At 33.9% G+C, this 21,153-nt stretch overlaps 1 protein-coding gene across 1 annotated transcript; it reads right to left on the minus strand.

Moving 5' to 3' along the window:
- Positions 1 to 544: 544 nt before the first annotated feature.
- On the minus strand, positions 545 to 17,361 carry LOC113196507 (albumin-like). The gene is made up of 15 exons (XM_026408456.2): positions 17,252 to 17,361; positions 16,519 to 16,576; positions 15,458 to 15,590; positions 13,220 to 13,431; positions 12,558 to 12,690; positions 11,696 to 11,793; positions 10,099 to 10,228; positions 8,928 to 9,142; positions 7,744 to 7,876; positions 6,526 to 6,623; positions 4,893 to 5,031; positions 4,074 to 4,297; positions 2,527 to 2,659; positions 1,830 to 1,897; positions 545 to 690 (listed from the first exon to the last, which is right to left on the minus strand). Exons 1-14 carry the CDS (start codon positions 17,328 to 17,330, stop codon positions 1,856 to 1,858), a joined length of 1,827 nt encoding a protein of 608 aa, XP_026264241.2. The 5' UTR covers positions 17,331 to 17,361; the 3' UTR covers positions 545 to 690; positions 1,830 to 1,855.
- Between the last annotated feature and the right edge of the window lie 3,792 nt (positions 17,362 to 21,153).

The raw sequence follows: 21,153 nt of genomic DNA on the forward strand, positions 1-21,153 counted from the left end.
TACCACACCTTAACTTCTTTACAAGAAACTTTAAAGGTGCTTGTAATTCATCAGTTCAACACATTTTAACCAATACTGGATATAAGTTCCTCCAGATCACCCAACCCTCTCTTCCATTAATGCTTCTACAAATTTCTAACACATTTCATGTATTGTCATCCTAAACTGTCATTAAATTTCTCCAAGAATGACTTGGAGAATTTTAAATCTAAATTTTAATTAGTCATCTTAAAAGTCATCTCTCTTTTGTCTCTCACTAGTTCTCAGAGAATCCCAGTAGGAGGAAGAGACAGGTTGTAAACGCCTTATCCCTGCCACAGGTATTATTTTTTCAAAATGTTAAAAGGCTATTTTGAATGTTTATAACCCATAACTCAGATGAGAATTAACTTTTCTTTTCATGAAGTAGCCTCTGAGGAACTAGAAGTCCTCTGCTGAAGTGGGGTGGGAGACAGAAAACTGAAACTTTCACAGATCCACAGAATTTTCAGGATGGAAACACACTTTTGGAAAATAACAGTCCTGGACCACAATATTAGATTCTTTTCATTTTTTTATTAATTACAACATAGAGCAAAGAGGTCAAACGTTTGAAAAAAGTTGTGTTTCTTAGAGTGTTGATTTTACATCAGCAGAAAAGACAAACAGATGGATGAAGTCTTAGTCTCTTTCTCTTCTTCTCTGGTCAGGCTGAAAAACAAAAAGAAAAATAGAAGAGCTGTTTGTAAAACGTCATATATTTTTCCAATCTGTTACAACTAATGCTAAATTGCTTTGATTTTCTTTCTGAAATTTCCACCAGCAGAAACAATTTAAACCTTCCAAGGCTTGGCTGGGTTCCCCTTCTGCTGGGCAAGGGCACAGGACACACCAACATGTAGTGAAGTGCCCTCTTCTTCAATGGTTCTGCCAGACTCAAGTCAGAGGCCTCTATCACCACTCCTCAGGGCTATCTAGCACCTACTCTTACCTAAGTCATATCTAAACAAAAAATATCTGCTCAAATTTGGAAACCTAGGAAGACATTTTTTCCACTTAGGACTGAAACACATCACATTTGGGAATGACTAAATTTTGGGAGATACAAAATGGCTATTCTTTGTTTGGATGCACAAGTAGTATTATATGGTCAAATAACCTGGTTTTACCAATACTTTATTTCATTGCTATTCTATTTTTTAAATTCTGTTCCAAAAAATAGTCAAACATGTTTAAGCTCAAATGTCTATGTTTTAAAGTGGACCTTTTGTCATAAGAAGAAAAAATTCTATTATATTAAATTCTATTATATTAGCATGTTGACATGTTAAAAATTTAGGAGCATGTTATTCATTCTACACTGGAAGTTAATGTAAGATAGATTGCTTATTAAATTATTAGGTTGAACCATGTGAAACCATTGATATTCAACTGTTTTTAACCTGCAAAATGTTCTTTCATATGGTTCTAACACTAGAGTCTCTGCTGGGGAGGCATCACTGAGAGGACTCTGCACACAGTTCACATGTCAGAAGAGGACAATGGTTAACTCAATTCCTGCTGGAATTTTGAAATATGACTCCAACTCTTACTAGCTTGGTTGCCCCTTACGTAAATATATTATATAACCCATGCCTTTATGTGACCATTTATTCATCTACAAAATGAGAATGATAAGAGTACCCAACTCAGATATTTTTAAAATAATTATATAAGTTAATATATACAAAGAGCTAAAAGTAGTGGTTGGTACTTATCTATATGACTGTTGACAAATGTTCAGTCATCTTTGCTTTTTTAAATAATAACAATTATAATTACTTTTTTAAAAATACAAAGTATATAGTTACCTGAGATCCTTGTGATTGTGATGTTTTTATGCTAAGGCCGCTTGACTTGCAGCAACCAATTTGGGGCCCTGAATACAATGAAATGACAGACATTGGGAAAATATTAGCATTACCATAGAATACAAAAATTATCGGGTTATACAAAAAATAGGTCATATACAGTGATTGTATCTGCATCACCCCCTTTAATTCACATTAAACTACCAGGATCTCTACAAGGAAGTTCACCAACAATCACTCTCCCCAAGAAAATAAATATCTATCTATCTAGATAGATAGATAGATAGATAGTCAGGGTACAGGGATGACTATTAAATGATTTAGATATTTAAAAGTCTATTCCCACCTGAACTAACTTGTAAAATTCAGCCAAATGAGAAGACAGCAATTTGGGGGAAAATGTTTAGATTAATGCTTTGCTTTACTGACCAAAACATTTTAAGGCCTTATAAATATATCTATCTATTCATAACGATCACAAATTTGGAACAGAAGAGACATTACAAAAATTTAATAGTATGCCACGGTGCAGCAGGAGATAAAACCAAGAACTACTAAACTCATTTAGTAAGACAATTGTTCATAGAATAAGATCTCTGCTCCACACATCTTTCAAAACCTATATCCCTAATCCCTGACCTGACCAAATGCACAAAAATGAAAGTTGGAAATATTAAAATGAAAGCATCTCCAGCACCTCCTCGGAGAAGCAGGCCTCCTTGTCGTCAGCCTTGCAGCACTTGTCCAGAAAAGCTCCGAAATCCTCCATCACGGTTTTCAGTTGATCCATTGTTGCTGTGGGCTTGTGTTTCACCAGCTCAGCAAGTGCTCTGCATTTGAACAGAAAATGAAAGACACAGTGAGAAAAACTTAAGAATATAAGAAATATGAAGGATATAAGAATGGCACTTAACATTATAAACCTTGCAGGGCACTGTGGTGCACACCTGTAATCCCAGCAGCTCAGGAGGTTGAGGCAGGAGGATCACAAAGTCAAAGCCAGCCTCACCAACTTGGGGGAGGCACTTACCAACTCAGCGAGACCATGTCTCTAATAAAACATAAAATAGAGCTGTGGATGTGGCTCAGTGGCTAAGCACCCCTGGTTCAATCCTCAGTACCAAAAAAAAAAAGAAAGAAAGAAAGAAAAGAAAGAAAGAAAGAAAGAAAGAAAGAAAGAAAGAAAGAAAGAAAGAAAGAAAGAAAGAAAGAAAGAAAGAGCATTAAATCTTGGAGCCAGGCAGCTCTGGGTTTGAGGTCATGTATGCCATTCTAACCTCATGTAACATTAATAAATCCACTTCACTAGGGTTGGTGAGAGGATCAAATAAGATAATCAATGCAAATCACTCAGTGTTTTACAGAGTTTCAGTAGATTGCCAGAAAAAGTATGTCATGGTATTCAGATATTGTTCAGATTTTACGAGCTATGCTTCATTGACTTTATAGCTCTTGGAGGGTTTAAAATGACCTCTAAATTTTTAATGACCTTGAACTTCATTGAAAAATCTTCTTCTTTAAGAATCTTTAAAGTTGGTCTGTCACTTTTGCCCTATTCAAATTTAATTAAGGGGAGGTTACAGGAGTTAAGACTTCCAAACAAGTGGAAGGTGGTGTTTCCCTTTCATTGACAAATAAAAGGACAACAGTGCCCCAATGTGTTATGTGGGAATAATAGGTTTTATAATATTAGTTTTAAGTCTCTATCTTGACTATGGGTGACCAGAGATGACAGCAACTTTCTTTTGCTAAAGTTCATGCTATCCTCATCCTTTCTGACAGCATCGAGAAGTTAAGCCTCAAAACTCACATTTCTAGATGTTTTCTATTCAATTGTCATTCTCAAACGTCACATCACAGGGTTTTCTCTCACCTGTGGGGTCACTGCAGAACAAACTTAAAGTACCATTCATGCCTAGAAATAAATCCCCCTATGATTTCTACAACTAGTTTTTTTCTAGCCACAAATTCATCAGTTAAATGTTAAGCCATTTCTACTCGACCTAGCCTATGATCTTATTCTACTGGGGTGTTCATCCACAATATCCCTACGAATAGTTTTTGCCCTCCAAGGGAAAAAAAAAGCCATTCATTTTATTCTTGACAATTTTATCAACTTAATAAGGCCAATACTTAAGTACTTTCCTCCAAGGAATATAATCAGTACATGAGAGGGTTAACTCCTTTCAATTAACAGTTCTCTTTATCAAAACTATAAACATGTGATAATGAAATACTGCTCACGTTTGTTTCTTGATTTGTTGCTCAGTCTCTGGAAGTGTGCATATATCTGCATGGAAGGTGAATGTATCAGCATGCAGTTCTTTGGGAACATATGTGTCATCGACTGATAGAGCAAAAATGCATGGCCGCTTGTTCACAAAGGACTCAGAGCAGCATTTGGTGACTCTCTCACTCACTGGATTCTTCTCATGCATCAGACACACTGTGTTCAGGATTGCAGTCAGCTGAAGAACAGGAAGGAGAGCAGAAATTCAAAAGAGGCAAAAGAGTCCACAAACACTCTTTTTCCCATGCACCCAAAGTTGTGACATATTAAACTAGGAACAATGAATCCAAAGTTTACTGAGGCAGCAAATGACTATCTTTGGAACTAAACATAAGGGGCTCTTTAATATTGACTCTTTTAAAAGTAAGTCTAGATGTCTCAATATTCTTAATACTTGAGAAAATGATTCACAAAAATAATTGAAAGTAATATGTCCTAACATATGTGTTAGAATGAAAAAGAAGTAGTCTTATACTGACACATGAAACAGAGACCCCAAAAATGTAAATATTTAGGAAATTCCAAAACACTGGATATTCATGTATCCTTTTTAAAAGCAAGTTATAACTTTGAGATCTTATCTAAATTGTAACTTTGGCAGTCGAGATAATATATGTGACCAAGTTCTGCACACACACAAAAATACACAGACATAGATATACCCATGCTAGTCATGTACACACGTTAGTCCACTCCTGCCTCTAAAAGTTAGCTTTGTCAATTTCATAAGATGAGAATTCAGTATTATAATTATTATATTTTAAAAGACTCACATAGCCTTCAATACAGGGCAGTCTGTGTGATTCAGAAAGCTTACAGCACTGGGTGGCCACTTTTCCTAAGTTTCTTGAAGCCTCCACAAGAGTTGGAGTTGACATCTGGGGTGCTTTCTGAGTATGACGAATTACAAGTCTGTTGGGGAAAAAAAAATTTCATGTGTGTTTAACCAAACAAGAAACTGTCTTTTTATAATACAGTATATCCGGCAGAGAAAATTCAAACAAAATTAAAATCAACTAATATGTTCTTGTTTACCATTCATAGAATTATGTTTGTCTAAGTCAAGTGCAGTGATGCAGGACTCTAAACCCAGTTGCTCAGGAGGCTGAGCCAAAGTATTACAATTTTTAGGCCAGGTTTAGCAATTTAGTGAGAGCCTAAGCAACTTAGCAAAACTCTGTCTCAAAAAAATTTTTAAAAGAATTTAAAATTTTAAATTTTAAAAGAATTGCAGCTCAGTGGTAAAGCTCCCCTGAGTTTAATACCCAGTACCTGCTACCAAAAATTATCTTCATCTTCAGAATGATGGCTCAATCTCAGAAAAAGACTTTGTCCTGTCCAAGAGATCATTAAACATGGCTTTGAATACCACCTGCACCATATAATCTCAGGAAGGTTAGCTACTTTATTATAATCCAGTGGCATTAGTATACTTATTATTGCATCTTTGTTTCATTAAATTCCTTTGAGAGTGTAACATATATCAGGACTATAATGAATTTGAAAGATGTAGATGAAAAATGGGAGGAAATATCCCTTCCTCAATAGGTATGATGAAAGGATTAAATTGAAAGTGATAATATAGGCAATGAACAAGGCATGTAATCCAGCATGTAAGAATCACTTATAAAGTATCCCAATCACCATGTAAAGTCAATGTATGACTGTAATCTACTTAATGGAAGAATCTATGTATCATGCATTATTGTTAGTCCTGAGCTATAGTTTAAAAAGTGCTAACTATGTATATAAAACTGCACAATAAATTTCTACTGAAACATGTGTCCCTTCTTTCTTGACTTTTCCTCCACACATAAGGGCCTATTAAATGGGGACATTACTTCAGCATGTCCTTTTATCTCTATCTCTTCTAGGGAGGGAAATTCCACAGGAAAACAAGGTCATGACCATCAAAGTCTAATGTACCTTCTGAACATCCACTCTTCCCACCGATAGACCAATAGGAATTCAATTTCCCATATTATCTAAGTCCATATCTTTGTCATGTTTTTGTGTTCAGCTCTTATATTACTTCTTGAACTACTGCTATTCAAGGCCTACTACTTCCTGCTCTGTAAAATGCTGCTAGGGCTCATTTACTCACAGACTATCCCTTAACCTTCAAGGAACGTCCTCAGTTGATAAGCCAACATTTGGCACTAACCCTCCCAGCCTACATACTCCCAGTCTCAAGAGATTATTTTTTAAAACTGTACATAAATAGAGGCCTCTGCATCCCATCGACTATATTTTCTCTACTCTCCAGACTTTCTTGATAAAGAGAGTTTAGAAATATATGTGTATCTTTGCTATTAAAAGTCATATGCTAGGCAGCCTATATATGAAGTATTAAATAATAGCAAATTGGTCAAGGAAAAAAGTCAGTGAACAAACAAAACTACTTACACATTTTGGAATTTGTATTCCCCAATCTGCTCATAGAGATCACAGTTTTGCTTGACTGCATTCTGAGGCTCAGTCACAAGAGGCTCAAATTCCTCAAACTGAAACATAAAAGAATCCATTTATATATCCTTCTGAGGACCAGCTACTGGTCACTTTTTACCCCTTCCTTCTTTCTTCCCCAAACCACATGAGCAGATGTTCAGTGCCACATCTGTCACATCACATTCAAATTGTTTCTCTTATTTGACAAGACCATATAGTGCAAGAGTCTCTGGAGTTCAGTGGCTGGCTTTGGAGCCCGGCCACCTGACTCTTTTTCCAGAGGTGCAGCTTTACTTACCAGTTCTGAGATTCAGAATCCTCATCTTCACAATAGAGGTAAAAATAGTGCTCACCACCCAGAATTACTCTGGGACTCAACTAAGCTAATGAAATTAAAATAGCACCTAGTACATAGTAAAAGGCCAATAAATGTTGGTCCTGAGTATTATTACTATTATTATTATTATTATTATCATCATCATCATTATTATTACTATTACTATTACTATTATTATTAGGCCATCTCTCCAGTTGGATCCGCAGCTCTCTGAAGAATGTTGCCCTCAGCATCAGTTGCAGGACAGTGCCTGGCATACAGCAGCTTCTTGGTAGGGGAAAGAAAGTCTTTCTCTGATTCTATAACAGTTTGGAAACCTTTAACATGTAATAGTAGGCACCCTAAAATCCTCCAGAACAGGTGTATTCTAACTTATCATCTTGTAAAACAATTCCTAAACCTTCTCAAAAAGATTTTAAAATATTCTAAAGTAATAAAGTTTCATAACCTCCCTAAAGATATTACCTCCAGTACTTGATAAATCTTGGGCTAGGTTAACTTTCTTCATATCTAAGTTACATCTCTTTTAATTGACATTTAAATTTACCTGACCTTATTTAGTTCTCAGGGATATGGAAAACAAAGAAAGGATGGCCAAGATTTTGTGAAATTAGAGATTACTGCCTTCACATTTTTCTTTTCTAGACTGACTGTTCAAAATGTATTAACCATTCTATTTAAGGCTATTTTTCTAAAATGTTTAAGAGCACAGAACTGAATCCATCTCAGGAAAAGATCTAAAAATTGTACTGTGTATCATTTCAGTCTTGATTTTTTTTTCTTTCTCATTATTAGAATCAGCAAAGAGCTGTATTCTTCTTTTCCTGCAGGACACCTACCACTTTGCCATAGCATGCAGGAGGATCAGCTTCAGCACAGCACTTCTCGAGTTTGGCTTCATATGCCTTGGCAATTCTCAGCATCAAGAGGGAACCATACTCAGGGTGCCTTCTTGAATATTCATACAAAAACCTAAGTAAGAAGAACATAGATTTAGTTGAAACAATGAGCAATAATGTATACATAACTAACTCCAAGTATGACTCATATTCCCAAGATCTGAATTTCACTAAACCCCATGCAGTGAAGCTTAGTGGCAAAGGACTTGGGGTTCTTACTGTGCTCAATTTTTGGTTCTGCCACTTATTCTACTCTATTACGTTTGGCAACTTATTAAAACTAAAGAGCTTTAGTTTCCTCCTCTGTAGATTGGGAATGATAATAATATTCATCTCATATGTTGGGTTATGAGAAATACATGAACAACATGTACAAAATATATACTCATACATCTTAAATATTTTATGAATCATATCTGTCACTTTTTAAAATAAATATGTAGTTTGATTTGGATTATATCTCAAAAGTATTATACTAGACAGAGATATGTTCTTAAAATTTTCTTTTTCCTCTTCATATGATTGAAATCTTTTATGATATTATTTAGTGCAAAGGAAGCGATTGCAATCCAACAATAAAATTATAAAGCTTGTCATCATTCTTATTGATCGTATATAACCATTTGTTATTTAACTGCCTTGCCATACTAATGAACTTTTAGCCTTTTCATCCAAGTATGAAACACTTAGTGTCAAATTCTATACTTTGTTTTATATATTTCCTGTCAACACAAAGATGCATAGATATAGATGTATTAAGATGATTGATAGGCAATGTAAGTTCATATATATTTTAGATATTTAAGAAGTAGCCTTTCAATGAATGATTGAACAAGTAAACATTATATACATAATTTGTATACATACAAATATTTCTAGAGATATTTCTAGAGATGTCCCTAATAAGTAAGGAACATTGAGCTTTACCATGAATATGTACTGAATGACAATGTTTGAAATTAATTAATTGTTTCAACCTTTAAAGACTGGGAGACGATGAGTCAAAGAAGCATCCTTGGCAACATGGAAACTGTAGTAACTCCAAAGGAAAGCCTAGCATTTCTTCCTAAATCATGATCTTGTTAAATCAAATGCTAAAAAGGGTAATTCCTTATCTAACTTACATGCCCAAGAAGATATCTTTTGCCTCAGCATAGTTTTTGCAAACATCCTTAGCCTCAGCATAATTAGTTGTTAGTGCTGGTAAGTCAGCAGGCTTATCATCCTCTTCCATATCAATGATGCAGTGGTATCTTTCCAACAGGGGCTTAGTACAACATTCTCCCACTTTCTTGGAAATTGTATCTTGATTATCACAAGCGTAATTGGAAAGGGTTATCTGTGAGAAGGTCAACAATTGTTCAACATAAATTAGCATTGCTACACTTTCTCTTCAGATATTTGTGATGTTGCAGAACACATTCACTGTATTCCAAGGCCATTCATTCACAACTACTGTGCCTTCTATGAACATATATCCTCTGTCAGTACTTCTGAGGCTCTAGGCTACTAAAACACACCTACTTGATCAAAATACACTAGTTAGGAACTAGTAATCATTTATTTGTTTATTATAATTAATTAATTAATCTCAGCTATTTATCAGTTTTATATTTCCACTGTAGAGGCATGTAATTTTTTTTAATTAAAATTCAAGGCTATTTTTTTCAATATTGCACTCAAAATAAATGCAGGCATTTTGAAACCAAATAACTAAGTAAAGCATGAAAGATTTTAACAAATGAGTCAAGATGACAGTCATGGGTTTTGCTTATATGTATAAAATATCTGTCTTAAATTTCCAGGAAGTGTCATGATAGCTCAGGATTCTGATATATGCTCATTATTTTGAATCTTTGAAGAAAGGGAGACAACACTACAAATTTGGGGGAAAAGATCATTTTGGGGAAAACACTTAATGAAAGGAGACAACATAGAGGGGAAAAATGCATTCTTTCCAAAGGTCTCTTGAGAAAAATGGCCCTTCTCCAACCCAACCTTGCCCCCACCCCAAATATGTCAGTAACCAGCTGTCCTCCTTCACCTTTAGCCTAGATTCTCAGAGTATGACCGAAAAAAGTTACAAATGGGTGAAAGAGTTTTTCAGGTCATTTAGTAATTAGGATAGTAAGGTTTACAAGAAAGTACCACAGAGAAGGGAAAACTGGAAGACAGAGCAAATGAAAGCACAGAAGTCTAAGTCACCCATTGCCAGTTGTTCCTAGTTATGCTAAGTACATGTATTCTAGCATCTTAAGCATATAAGCTACAAATGGAAAATATATGGCTCTTTACCCTGTCATGTATAGCTTCAAGCAGATCACCACTGCAGGATTCCTTGTTGATGTTAGTAAGATCTGTTGCCATCTTGGTAATTTCTGTAAATTCAGCTTTGGGAAATTTCTGGCTTAGACGAGATACTAACCTAAAAAAAAAAATGTCCCCCCATCAACATATTATAATCAGGCAATAACTGATGTTAAACTCCTATGAAAATTCCATTTATAACAAGAAAATTCAAGACAGACACATAGAAATTTTTCTCAATTCATTAATTATTTTAATGCTAGAGCTGAATCAAATGGTGTTCTTTTTTTTTCTTGTTTTCTTAAAATTATCCATTGTAAGAGTGTGGGTTGGATGGAAAGCTGATAATTCATAAAATTAGCAATCAAAGAGGAATGTTGAAAGGGGTAACAGTGTGAGGGGCATCAGGTATGGAGTCCCAATCTGTCTTCCTGATCTGACTTCATATCTTATAACAATGAGACCTAGGCAAGTTACTTTTCACTGAACTTTAGCCTTCTCAGTGTCACAACACCATGCTATATGGAAGGAGTATTTTGAAGATTAAATTAGATAATCTAGGAAGTATCACACAAACTCCAGTTACTCTTCTTTCCTTCATTAAAACCCATTTTTCCTGACTACTAAAATTCTTCAAGAAAATTAATTTCATAACACCTACATACTGATGGAGTTTTTATTAAGCATACTTTTACCAAGAAATTGATCCAGCACAGCCTCTAAGCTCTCTGACAAGATATAAAAGACTAATATCATCATTCTTTCCAAAATCATTTCCATGCTGTCTAAATCCAGAAATAGAGACTTCTTTCCCAGAACCAATCATTGCCTGTGTAATGTGCATTGGTTCATGTTAAGGGTATTTTGTTTATCAATTTGGTTGTATTTTGTGGTCTAGGTGGTAGGAATGAAAAGCAAAGATAGTTCAATCGACAGTTTCTAAAGAGCATGCATAATGTCTATTACTTTAATTTTATCTCCTGTTATATAGATTCATTGTTGACTGACAAGTGAGGAGTTAGAGAGGTAGGTAATATTTTTCTTAGTCAAATACTGAAGGATGTTCCCAGAATCAACTAAATAGTATAAAAACAGAGGCCAAGGCAAAAATACGAGATTAAGAGCAGAGTTGAAGCTAAGTAAAAATTATGAGTACTAATTTGGCTTAGTTGGTGACTGAATTTAATTATAGGACACAACAAGACTAGTAGATGCTTTCAGATCATTGTGGGAAAGGATAAAATTAAATTAAAGATCCTGACTATAGCTCTATAAAAATAATACACCATTAGAGTATGTTTCCTAGTCTTCATAAAAATAGAATCCATATGTCTTTATTTTAGGACAAAAATGATAATGTCTTCTTAATTCTTTAACAACTTAGAAAAATAAGACAAAAATAATGTCAAGTTGTTCCTTATGTTCTGATTTTCACCTCGAAGAAATTTTACCTTTTAGACACAATGACAACAAACTATATTTGTAAACACTGGGAGAAATGACACATAAATTATACTTTTGTCAATGGAACCATTATCACTTTTACATTTTTATAAAGATACAAAATTGTATTAAAAATATTTACCATGCTTTGAAACCTCTTTCTCCATATTTCTCAATAACGCTACACTTGAGTCTATCTTTGGCAGAAGAAAGCATTATTGTCTTCCTCAAATTCTCAATCTAAAGAAAGAAAGCAATTTGAAAAAAATGAAGAAAAGAAAACTTCTATACAAAACACAACTTCAAAAATTCAGATGAGACTATGCCACATTCAATCTAAATTCCCAAGTACTCCCTTTGGGAAATAATCATTTTGCTATGTAAGAGGAAAAATTATTCTGGTCACAGTGGAAGCCTCTAGGTAGTTAAAACCAGCTAGGACACATTGCCAGAGAAAAGGCTTCTGAAAGAAAAAGTATATGCTAATATCCCAGGAACATATAACCTAGCTGAGTTCTGCATTTTGTGCATAATCTATTTAAGTCCCTCCTCTGATAACATCAAGAAACTCCACCGGAGAACACAACGAGGTACACAATAAATACTTTTGGAAGAAATAAATGATCTCTTGCGTCTAGTTGCAGTAAAATTCTCTACTTTGAATTCCTTATCCATCAAAAAGTCTCATGAAAAATAAAACAAAAACTGTGGGCCCTTGCTTGACAAATACTTCCCTATAGAGAGAATCACCATAGAGAGGGGCAGGACATTTAACTATGTGCACAGTGATTCCCTCCATCAGATCAGCACTTCTAAATCTCAGAAAGAGGAAGGAAGAATAGGAGAGGCCTTCAAAAAGAATAAAACTTCTTTGGAAGACATAAAAGAAAAGCTCTTTGGAACATGTAGGGAAGTGTGTTTAGGAGAATAAGGTTTCCTAAACCTAACCACAAGATGTTTAAAATCTGACATTGCACTATGGATTGGTTCTTTTTGGGAAATACCTTTGGTGTCAGGCATTCTGCTTTATCAGCAGCTTGGCAGCATTCTGTCACAAAGCCTTTATACTTTCCAGCCAAGTCAATGATTTTCTGGGCACATAAGTAAGGATTTCTCCTGGCAACTTCATATACAAAGCTAATTTTAAAAGAAGATAACAAGAAGTCATTTTTCCATACCACACAATATTACAGAAACAATTACAATCAACATTCTCCCAAGAGCCTCCAAAAGCCAAAGACATGTAATGTACCACTGAAGCTCAATTTGCATATGATAGCCTTGTCTTTGTCATTCTTTAAGTCAGTGAAAAGAGAGGATGAATTTGTGATGTACATGTATGTGGATCACATAATAAATGGTTAAATTGGGGTGATCTAATATTGCTGACTAAATCAATCCTGAGAGAGTATATATTTTTTCAGAATGTTTTAAAACATATCTCTTTCAAATTTTCATATAGATCATACCTGTTTCAAGATCAAAGAATTTTGATTATATTTTTTGTTGTCCAGAATTTTGTGATGTGAAGTATTACTTCTTTAAAACTCAACATGAGAACAAAACTTCCAAGTCTTAATGTTGGAAATGGCTTGTGGTATGGTATTTATTATAATGAGTACTGACTTACTCCTTAATTTTTAATTTTGAAACATAGATTACTTACTGTCCCAAAGCCTTCTTATCATTTTCTTCAAAGGAGGTGCACAAAGCATCAGGATGTTTTAGATCAAGTGCAGGGATGTTAGGCATATCTTCTTTGTGCTTTACGAGGCATTGAAATCTCTCAAGGTCTTGTTTAGCACAGCAGTCAGCCATATCACCATAGGTATCACGAAGATTGGCAATTGAGCATGTTTTCTCTCCAAAGATAGTGTCCTAAATGAAAGAGAGCAACCTACACATTACTGGGAAAGTCTTTATTTTCTTTATTACACACAAAAAAAAAACAGCATAAATATTTAACAAACTGTTAAAGCTTGTTGAAGAAATCATCTATATTGCACATATGTCTGATATATCTTATATTGAAACATCCCAGGGGACCCCATGAATATGTTTTATGTATGAGTCAAAGCATAAATTTAAATATGAAAAAAAACTTAATGAAATACAAAATTTTAAACCCATCAAAAAAGGAAATTGTATAAAAATTCACTTCCCCCATTAAATTTCCTTGATTTGGCTACTTCTGTAAATTGTCATAACAATCAACTGCCACAATATTACTTATGATGAATAAAACTGAAGGACAAAAAGAGAGTTGATGGCTCTAAGGAATGTTACCTTTCTCTGCTTCTTACCCATCACTAGGGAAAGTAGCCTATAGTGCAGCAGGTGAATTCATCTTAGGGAGGAAACACTCAGATACTTTCTCATTTAATCTGCTTCTTTTTGAGAGACTCAATTTTTTGGTAGATACCATATACAAATCTACCACACATTATTACTGCATTAAAATATAGATTTTTTTATTCTAGAAATATTTCTCTCTAATTATTTCACTCATTGAATAAATCCTTTTTTCCCTCATTCATTGTTATTATGTAAGTAATTCTAACCATATGGAAAATTCACTGGTCTAGACAAAATTTATTATTTTTTTTAAATGCACTTTAAAAAATTCATATGTAGAACTATAAAATTGGGGGAAGTTAAAGTACTTATTCGCAGCAACGAGAGTTGTGTGTCCAGAGAGAAACAAGAAGAGGAAAGGGTCCAATGACAATATGGACCTTGACCCTGGAGAGGCATATATAGATTGAGTGGTGAAAGAAACATAGTCCTCTTATTTTAAAGATGTATTTAGAAATAGCAAACGTTCATGTTCTTCAAAAGGATTGAGTGCCTTGTTTTTTATTTTATGTAAAAAATTAATAACCCTAAAATGATGAATAAATAACTATAACTATTATTTTGCCCGTAGCATAGAAATCAGTTGGTGCTTTCTGGAAGTAAAAATCATGCTATTACCTCAAAGAGATATTAGACTCTTGTATTCAGTCAGGCATTATTTACATTATTTAGTCAAGATATGAGAATAACTGAAGTGTCCATCAACAGATAATAAACGGATAAAGAAAAATGTGGATGCATAAAGAAAATGTAGTATCTATATACAAGGGAATATCATTCATCCTTTAAAAGAAGGAAATTCTACAATTGGCACTAATGCAGATGATCTTTGAGAGCATTGTGCTAAGTGCAATAAACCAATCACAGACAAAGATGGATGATTCCGTTAATATCTCATTGCTGCGAATAAGTACTTTAACTTCCCCCAATTTTATAGTTCTACATATGAATTTTTAAAGTGCATTTAAAAAAAATAATAAATTCTAAAATACTCAAATTCACAGAATCAAAGAATAAAAAGATAGCTGCCGGGAGCTAGGAAAAGGAGGAAATGGGGAGTGACTAATGAAATGGCATAAAATTTTACTTAAGCAAGATGAATAAACTGTGACAATCGGCTGCATAATATTGTACCTATAATCACGAATAACGTATTTCACACATAAACTTTTAAAAGGATAGAACTCCTGTCAAGTGTTCTAACCACAATAAAATAAAGTTAATAAATACACAAAGATACATTATCTCTATTAGCCTCTATGAAAAGAAACCAAACTTCTTGAAAAGAGATGGTTACAGATCACAAATTGCCATTTAAATACACGGTGACTGTCATGTGTGTTCTCAATGAAAAAAATCTTGTTAAAACTGGGCATACCCACAACATCTCTGTCCCTGAATAAACAGTGAATGACTTATCAGTCCATATGAAACTTTTGAGTGTAGCTTACAAATTGTCACTTAATAGTAATGTTTTAAAAGAATTTTTCCTTTGAAATACTCATAATAACTTAAAGGAAAAGAAAGAATCCTCAAAATCAGAACTTACAAGTGGTTTGTTACAATCTGCTCCTGTATTATCAGCAGCACATGCTTTTGCCAAGTCAGTCACTTCAGTTGTGAATTTTGCAAGGTCATCATATTCGGTCTTCTGGAGATACTGAGAAAGGGTCACCAGTACCCTGAAACAAAAAAATACAGTAGCACAATAAAACTTTAACATAAAGCAGGTTGCTATATTAGAGAGCAAATCACTTATGTGTCTTTAATCTATGTTTTCTATATCTTTCTTATAATTATCCAGAAAGCCTATTCATATGAGGTATTATCTAAGGCCTATCAGGTACATGTGGCTTCTTAGGTAGGCAGGATAGTATTTCAGCCATGTCCAAATTTGTATGGGTTCATGTCAGTAGAGGCAGACACACAGGGCAAACTAGAAAACTTTTATACCAAATAGATTTAATTGTTGAGACTGGGCTTTGCATAAATCCTTTGAGTTACTTAAAATGAAAATAAAAACACATACATCATTATTCAGGCTATAGGAGTGTAATGACCTTTAAAAAAATAGACTATTTTCTCAATTTTTTAAAAAAAATGTTAAAATGTTCCCAAGAAACCACAGAAGAATTTGCTATATAAAGGGAAGTTAGTAAGTGAGCTGCCAAAGGAACATGTATTAGTCTTTCCACCATTGTTCCAGAGTTTCTGGGTAGTATGAGAACTCTGGATTTTAACTGTTCAATACAGTAGCCATTAGACATATGTGACTATATTCTTAAATTGTTTAAATTTAATTAATATTCTATTTAAATTTAAATCAATTAAAATGTACATACTTAAATGCAATTTAACTAAGCTTTAATACAATTAACATTTTATTCCTCCATTGCACTTGCCATATTTAAAGTACTCACCAGCCACGTGTGGCCAGTGGCTACCATATTACATAACACTGATACAGAATATTTTCATCAGTACAGAAAATTGTATGGGGCAACAATGCTCTGAAATCTGGACCATGATGACAGGAAAATGTAAGACATTTAGAGTAATAATCAATGTAGTCAGAAACATTAAATTTGACTCTTCCATATTTTAACTTACAGGCCTTTGAACTCTTGCTCTCCGAATTCCTTATATCGTTTAATAATCTCACTTTCATCTAAGGAAAAGGAGAACAAACAAAACAACATGTGTTTAAATACTGAAGAAAACAATTAATTATATGCTATGTTCTATATTTCTTTTCATTTAACTTAGATTGTTTATTTGCTTCAAAATATTGGATTCTTATTCTTAATGAAAGTCTTAGGATGGTGAACTATGTCTTCTGCACTTAAGGAAGATATTATTCGATCACAAAGAATATTATTTTTAATATCATTAAATATTTATAACTTTATATTCTAGCTATATAAAATCTAATGCTCTTATAGTACCTATGAACAGCAACTGAGAAGTAAATACAAGTGGAAATCCTATTTTTATTATTAATAACACAAGAGTTTTTCTATTCTAAATAAAGCAAGGTGCATTAGGTAGGCCTTAGAAATTGTTGTGAATCCTATCTTCTTCTCTGTTCTATGAAGTGTAAGTCACTCTGCCTGGCATTTCTTCATTAGAGAAAAGAAATTACATTCACTAAATAATTCTCACCATGTTGTTTCTTCTTAACTATATTAATTAAATAACCACATAAGCATTCACAAAAACAAAAAATCATCACATTCTAGAAATAAATGCTAAAGGAAAATTCAATTATTTAAATACATGGGGGCTTACTGAAACTTTTATTAGGAAAAAAAAAAGTTGTACAAAGGAAAAAATGAATTCTTACCTGCTTCTCGACGAAACACACCCCTGGAATAAGCAGAGCTGAAGAGAAAGAGAAGAGAAATAAAGGTTACCCACTTCATTGTGCCAAAGGCTTGTGGGGTTGATAGAAAAGGTAGGATGAATGCAGGGAAATTAGCCCTAATATACTTCTTTAGCCAATAATTGTAGATTATTAACTAGACTCATCTTTGTATTTCATTGGCTCCCAGCTGATTACAAAGTCATAAGATTCTTGCCAAAAAAAATGTTTGACTAGATTCCTTGCGTATGTTTGCCATCTGGAACTGTTTTCTCCACAACACTTTGTCAATTTATCAAAGTTATGTAAAACATCTTATCAAATTTTATGTAACAGTTTAAACGATTTGTACCTATTATTCAAGACCATGTTCTATATCTGCTATTTCTCATTTGAATATTTTGGTTTGTGATATTTGCAAAAAATACAACTAATCCAATGCTGCTGCTTGGAATTGAGTTAAGATCCAAACTGCATCTACTATTAATTCCAAGTATGCTTTTTACTAAAGGTAATGAGAAATTTACACAAAGAGACATCTCATGGGGGTTCTACTTTTTTTTTTTTTTTGAAACTATCAGAAAAAGTCTGACTTTTGCCTCAAACACAAACTAGGAGAAAAGCATAGCAACAATGACAACTAAAATAGATATTAACCAGTCCCATGATTCCATCCTAGCTACGGCCTAAGTAACAAGCCAGTTATTTAACTAAATAATTGAGTCAGTCAAAATGCCCCATAACACATACAGGTACAGAAACTAATAAATACTCAAGAGAAGTATTATAATGAAATATATTTTCTATGACCTTATATTAAATAATTATACACAGAAGAGGCTAGAATAACTGAGAGAAACATAGGAGTTTTTATTGTTGTTTTTGTTTTGTTCATTGATTTTTGTTTTTGTTTTTGTTTTCAGTGACTCAAAGGAGTACTTTTGACATTTGTATTTTACCACTATGTTATACTTTATATTTTTGGAGGTAAACTTTTGTTTTCATTTTCTTCTTCCTTAACTAATCACAAATGGTAGAACTGATTTCCAAGAATGAGTCAGAATGTTTAGTTCATTTTGAATTTCTTTGATTTATATAGCCTAACTAATAATTGCACTAACAAGCATTCTTGATTTACATCTAGAATATTCAGACTTACCCAGAATGTTCCTGTATGGCAGAGACATATATCTAGTGATATAAAAAGCTGTGCTGACTTGATACAAAACTATCAAGTCATACTCTGTGGTAACAATTAAATTCCTTTATTTTATGTTTATATACAACATTTAAAACCAGTTTTGCTGTTATGACAATACCATTACTTCATTTACATATATGCACATTTGTTAGCAAAATAAAATAAATAGAATTATCTAATGACAAATTTCTACATTTAAATAGCTTTTAAAATGCACACTTTTAAGCATAAACTTTAAGAAGTCTCTGGATTCTCATACTAGGTAATTTTTAAATCCACTCTGAAGAGCATACCCCACAAGCCAATTTATTTAGCATTCTCCAGGAATGGCATTATTACTATGTTACAGAGAAAACCAAAGCAGCTATGATCTCCAGTTTTCATATTACAATTAAGTATACACACTATTTTTACTCAACTAAATTAGAGAATAATTTTTTAAGGAAAATTGGCAGTTGACCTGTTCAGAAATCATCCTTTTTATATTTTATACTGCACTATAATGCATTTTCTGTATCTGAAAGTATACAAGATCCACCTCAGCAATGAAAATTGAGGTCCTTTGGTAGGCACACCCCTGAATCTAGACTTGTTACTGGACAGAGTTCCTGCTCCCAAAGCCTCCCCACCAGGAAACCCAAATGCCTACCAGTTTACCCTGTCTTGGATTTCCTCTGTTTCCTTTTGAAATAATTTTTCTGTTAGGAGGAAAATATCAGTGGTAGACTTCCTACTCTATTTTCAGCTATTGTCAGTTTCTTCATTTTTTGGTACGATTTTATCCATGTGTGGAAGAAAAAATGAAATACATTTCAAATCTGTAGCCTAAGCTTATCAATAGTTGCCCACAGTCAAAACTGCACCTGGTCAGGTTTCAGTGCCCTGTGGCCTTGTCCTTTTGTTTTCCTGCCCTTTCTTCCTTTGTATCCCTGTGACACACTTCAGGAGTAGCTTTTTTTTTTTTTTTTAAATCATTTACACTAATGTTAGAAACTTGACCACAGAAAGGGCCTACAGAAAGGAGACAACTCATTGAGAGGAGGCAAGTGCTGGGTCAGTGCTATCATTTTGCTTCAGCAAAAGTTGAGATAGAAAAAAAACGCTTCATTCAAGAATGAGAAAGCAATTTTTGTTCTTGTTGCTATTTTGACCAGAAAAAAATAAAATGAAGTCAGTGTTGATCAAGAAATATTACAAAGGTGTATTACAGAAAATAATCTGCTATTCTAACTTTGTCCCTTCACTGTTGCATAATTGTGAATGGTCAAAAACTCTATGTTTACACTTATTGTGTTTAGTTCTTACCAAGAAAAGTGTTACATGACTTCAAGTACATCCATGCAGAGTCAGTTATTTGAATTATTTTGACATTTATTAACTTTGCTAGGAAAAAAAGTGTAAAAAAATTAAAAAAAAAACATATTCAAGTGATAAATGAAAACCTTATGTATGTTTGAGTAAAACTGCTAGTTGAAAGAATTGCCACCTAATAATGGTTATTTTGGGTGAGAGAGCTCACACTGTCACACTTCTTAATCCCCTGTTGTTTTGCTACCCAAATCTAAATACATATTCTTGGTGATAGTTGCTCATTTAGTAAAAGATAATTTTTACCTACAGAATTGTATTTCGAAAACAATTATTTTTCACAATTTTATATTCATTTAAACAAATCTTTTCAATAAAGCACTGTTGTCTAGGTGTTTACACACACACACACACATACACAGACACAATCACCATCTTTGGCTAGTGTAATGGTTTGATGTGAGATGCCCCTAAAAGGTCACATGTGAAACAATGCAAGAAGGTTCCTAGGAGAAATGATTGGGTTGTGAGAACCTTAACCCTATTAGTGAATTAATCCCCTGATAGGAATTAACTGAGTAGTAGGATGTGACTGGAGAAGGTGGGAATTGGTGGTATGGCCTGGGGTATATAACTGTATCTGGAAAGTGAATTACCCCCCCCCCTCTCTCTCTCACACACACACACACACACACATACACACACACTTTTTTGATCACCATGTGAGCTGCTTCCCTCTGTCATAGTCTTCCACCATGATGTATAGCCTTTCCTTGAGCCTGAGGAATGACTGAGATAAAATTGTAAACCTCCAAATAAAGTTTCTTCCTCTAAAGTTGTTCTGGTTGGTTCTTTTAGTCACAGTGGTAAAAAAGCTGACTAAAAAAGAAATTGTTACTGAGAGTGAGGCTGTTGCTGTGACTTATCTAAGAATATGGTTCATAAGTTTTGGAGCTTTTGGGAATTGGTGGGAGGAATTTTGAGATGTTTAGCAGTAAAAGCTGGAAATACTTTAGATTGTTGTAAATGGAGCTTAATGACCAATTCTGGTGGGAGCTCAGAAGACCAGAATGCCAAAAGGACCATAGACAGTGAGGGCAGAAATCAATAGGGTTCAGAGAAGAAGAACTCTAGTGGAATTTGGAGTAGAGGCCATTCATGTTATGTTCTGGCTCAGAAGTAGTCTGCATTTTGCCCATGACTTTCTGTGAAGCTAATTTTAAATGTGATGGACTTCTTAATCTGGGGGAAGAAATATTCAGGTAGCATAGCATTCAGGCAGTTGTGTGGATATTGATGCCAGTTTTTAGCCAAGTTTATTGTGATAATTAGGAACAAACAGCAGAGCAGAAAGATTTGAAAAACTTGGACTTGA

Source organism: Urocitellus parryii, chromosome 10, assembly GCF_045843805.1.
Source record: "Urocitellus parryii isolate mUroPar1 chromosome 10, mUroPar1.hap1, whole genome shotgun sequence".
NCBI lineage: Eukaryota > Metazoa > Chordata > Mammalia > Rodentia > Sciuridae > Urocitellus > Urocitellus parryii.

What these genes read in the sequence shown, in the direction of transcription:
- LOC113196507 (XM_026408456.2), bottom strand. Translation starts at nt 17,330, where the DNA reads ATGAAGTGGGTAACCTTTATTTCTCTTCTCTTTCTCTTCAGCTCTGCT. An exon ending in TGCCCTGTATTGAAGGCTAT is followed by an intron (nt 4,298 to 4,892) that starts GTGAGTCTTTTA and finishes CCTGTTCTTCAG; the next exon opens with CTGACTGCAATCCTGAACAC. An exon ending in CAACAAATCAAGAAACAAAC is followed by an intron (nt 2,660 to 4,073) that starts GTGAGCAGTATT and finishes GTTCAAATGCAG; the next exon opens with AGCACTTGCTGAGCTGGTGA.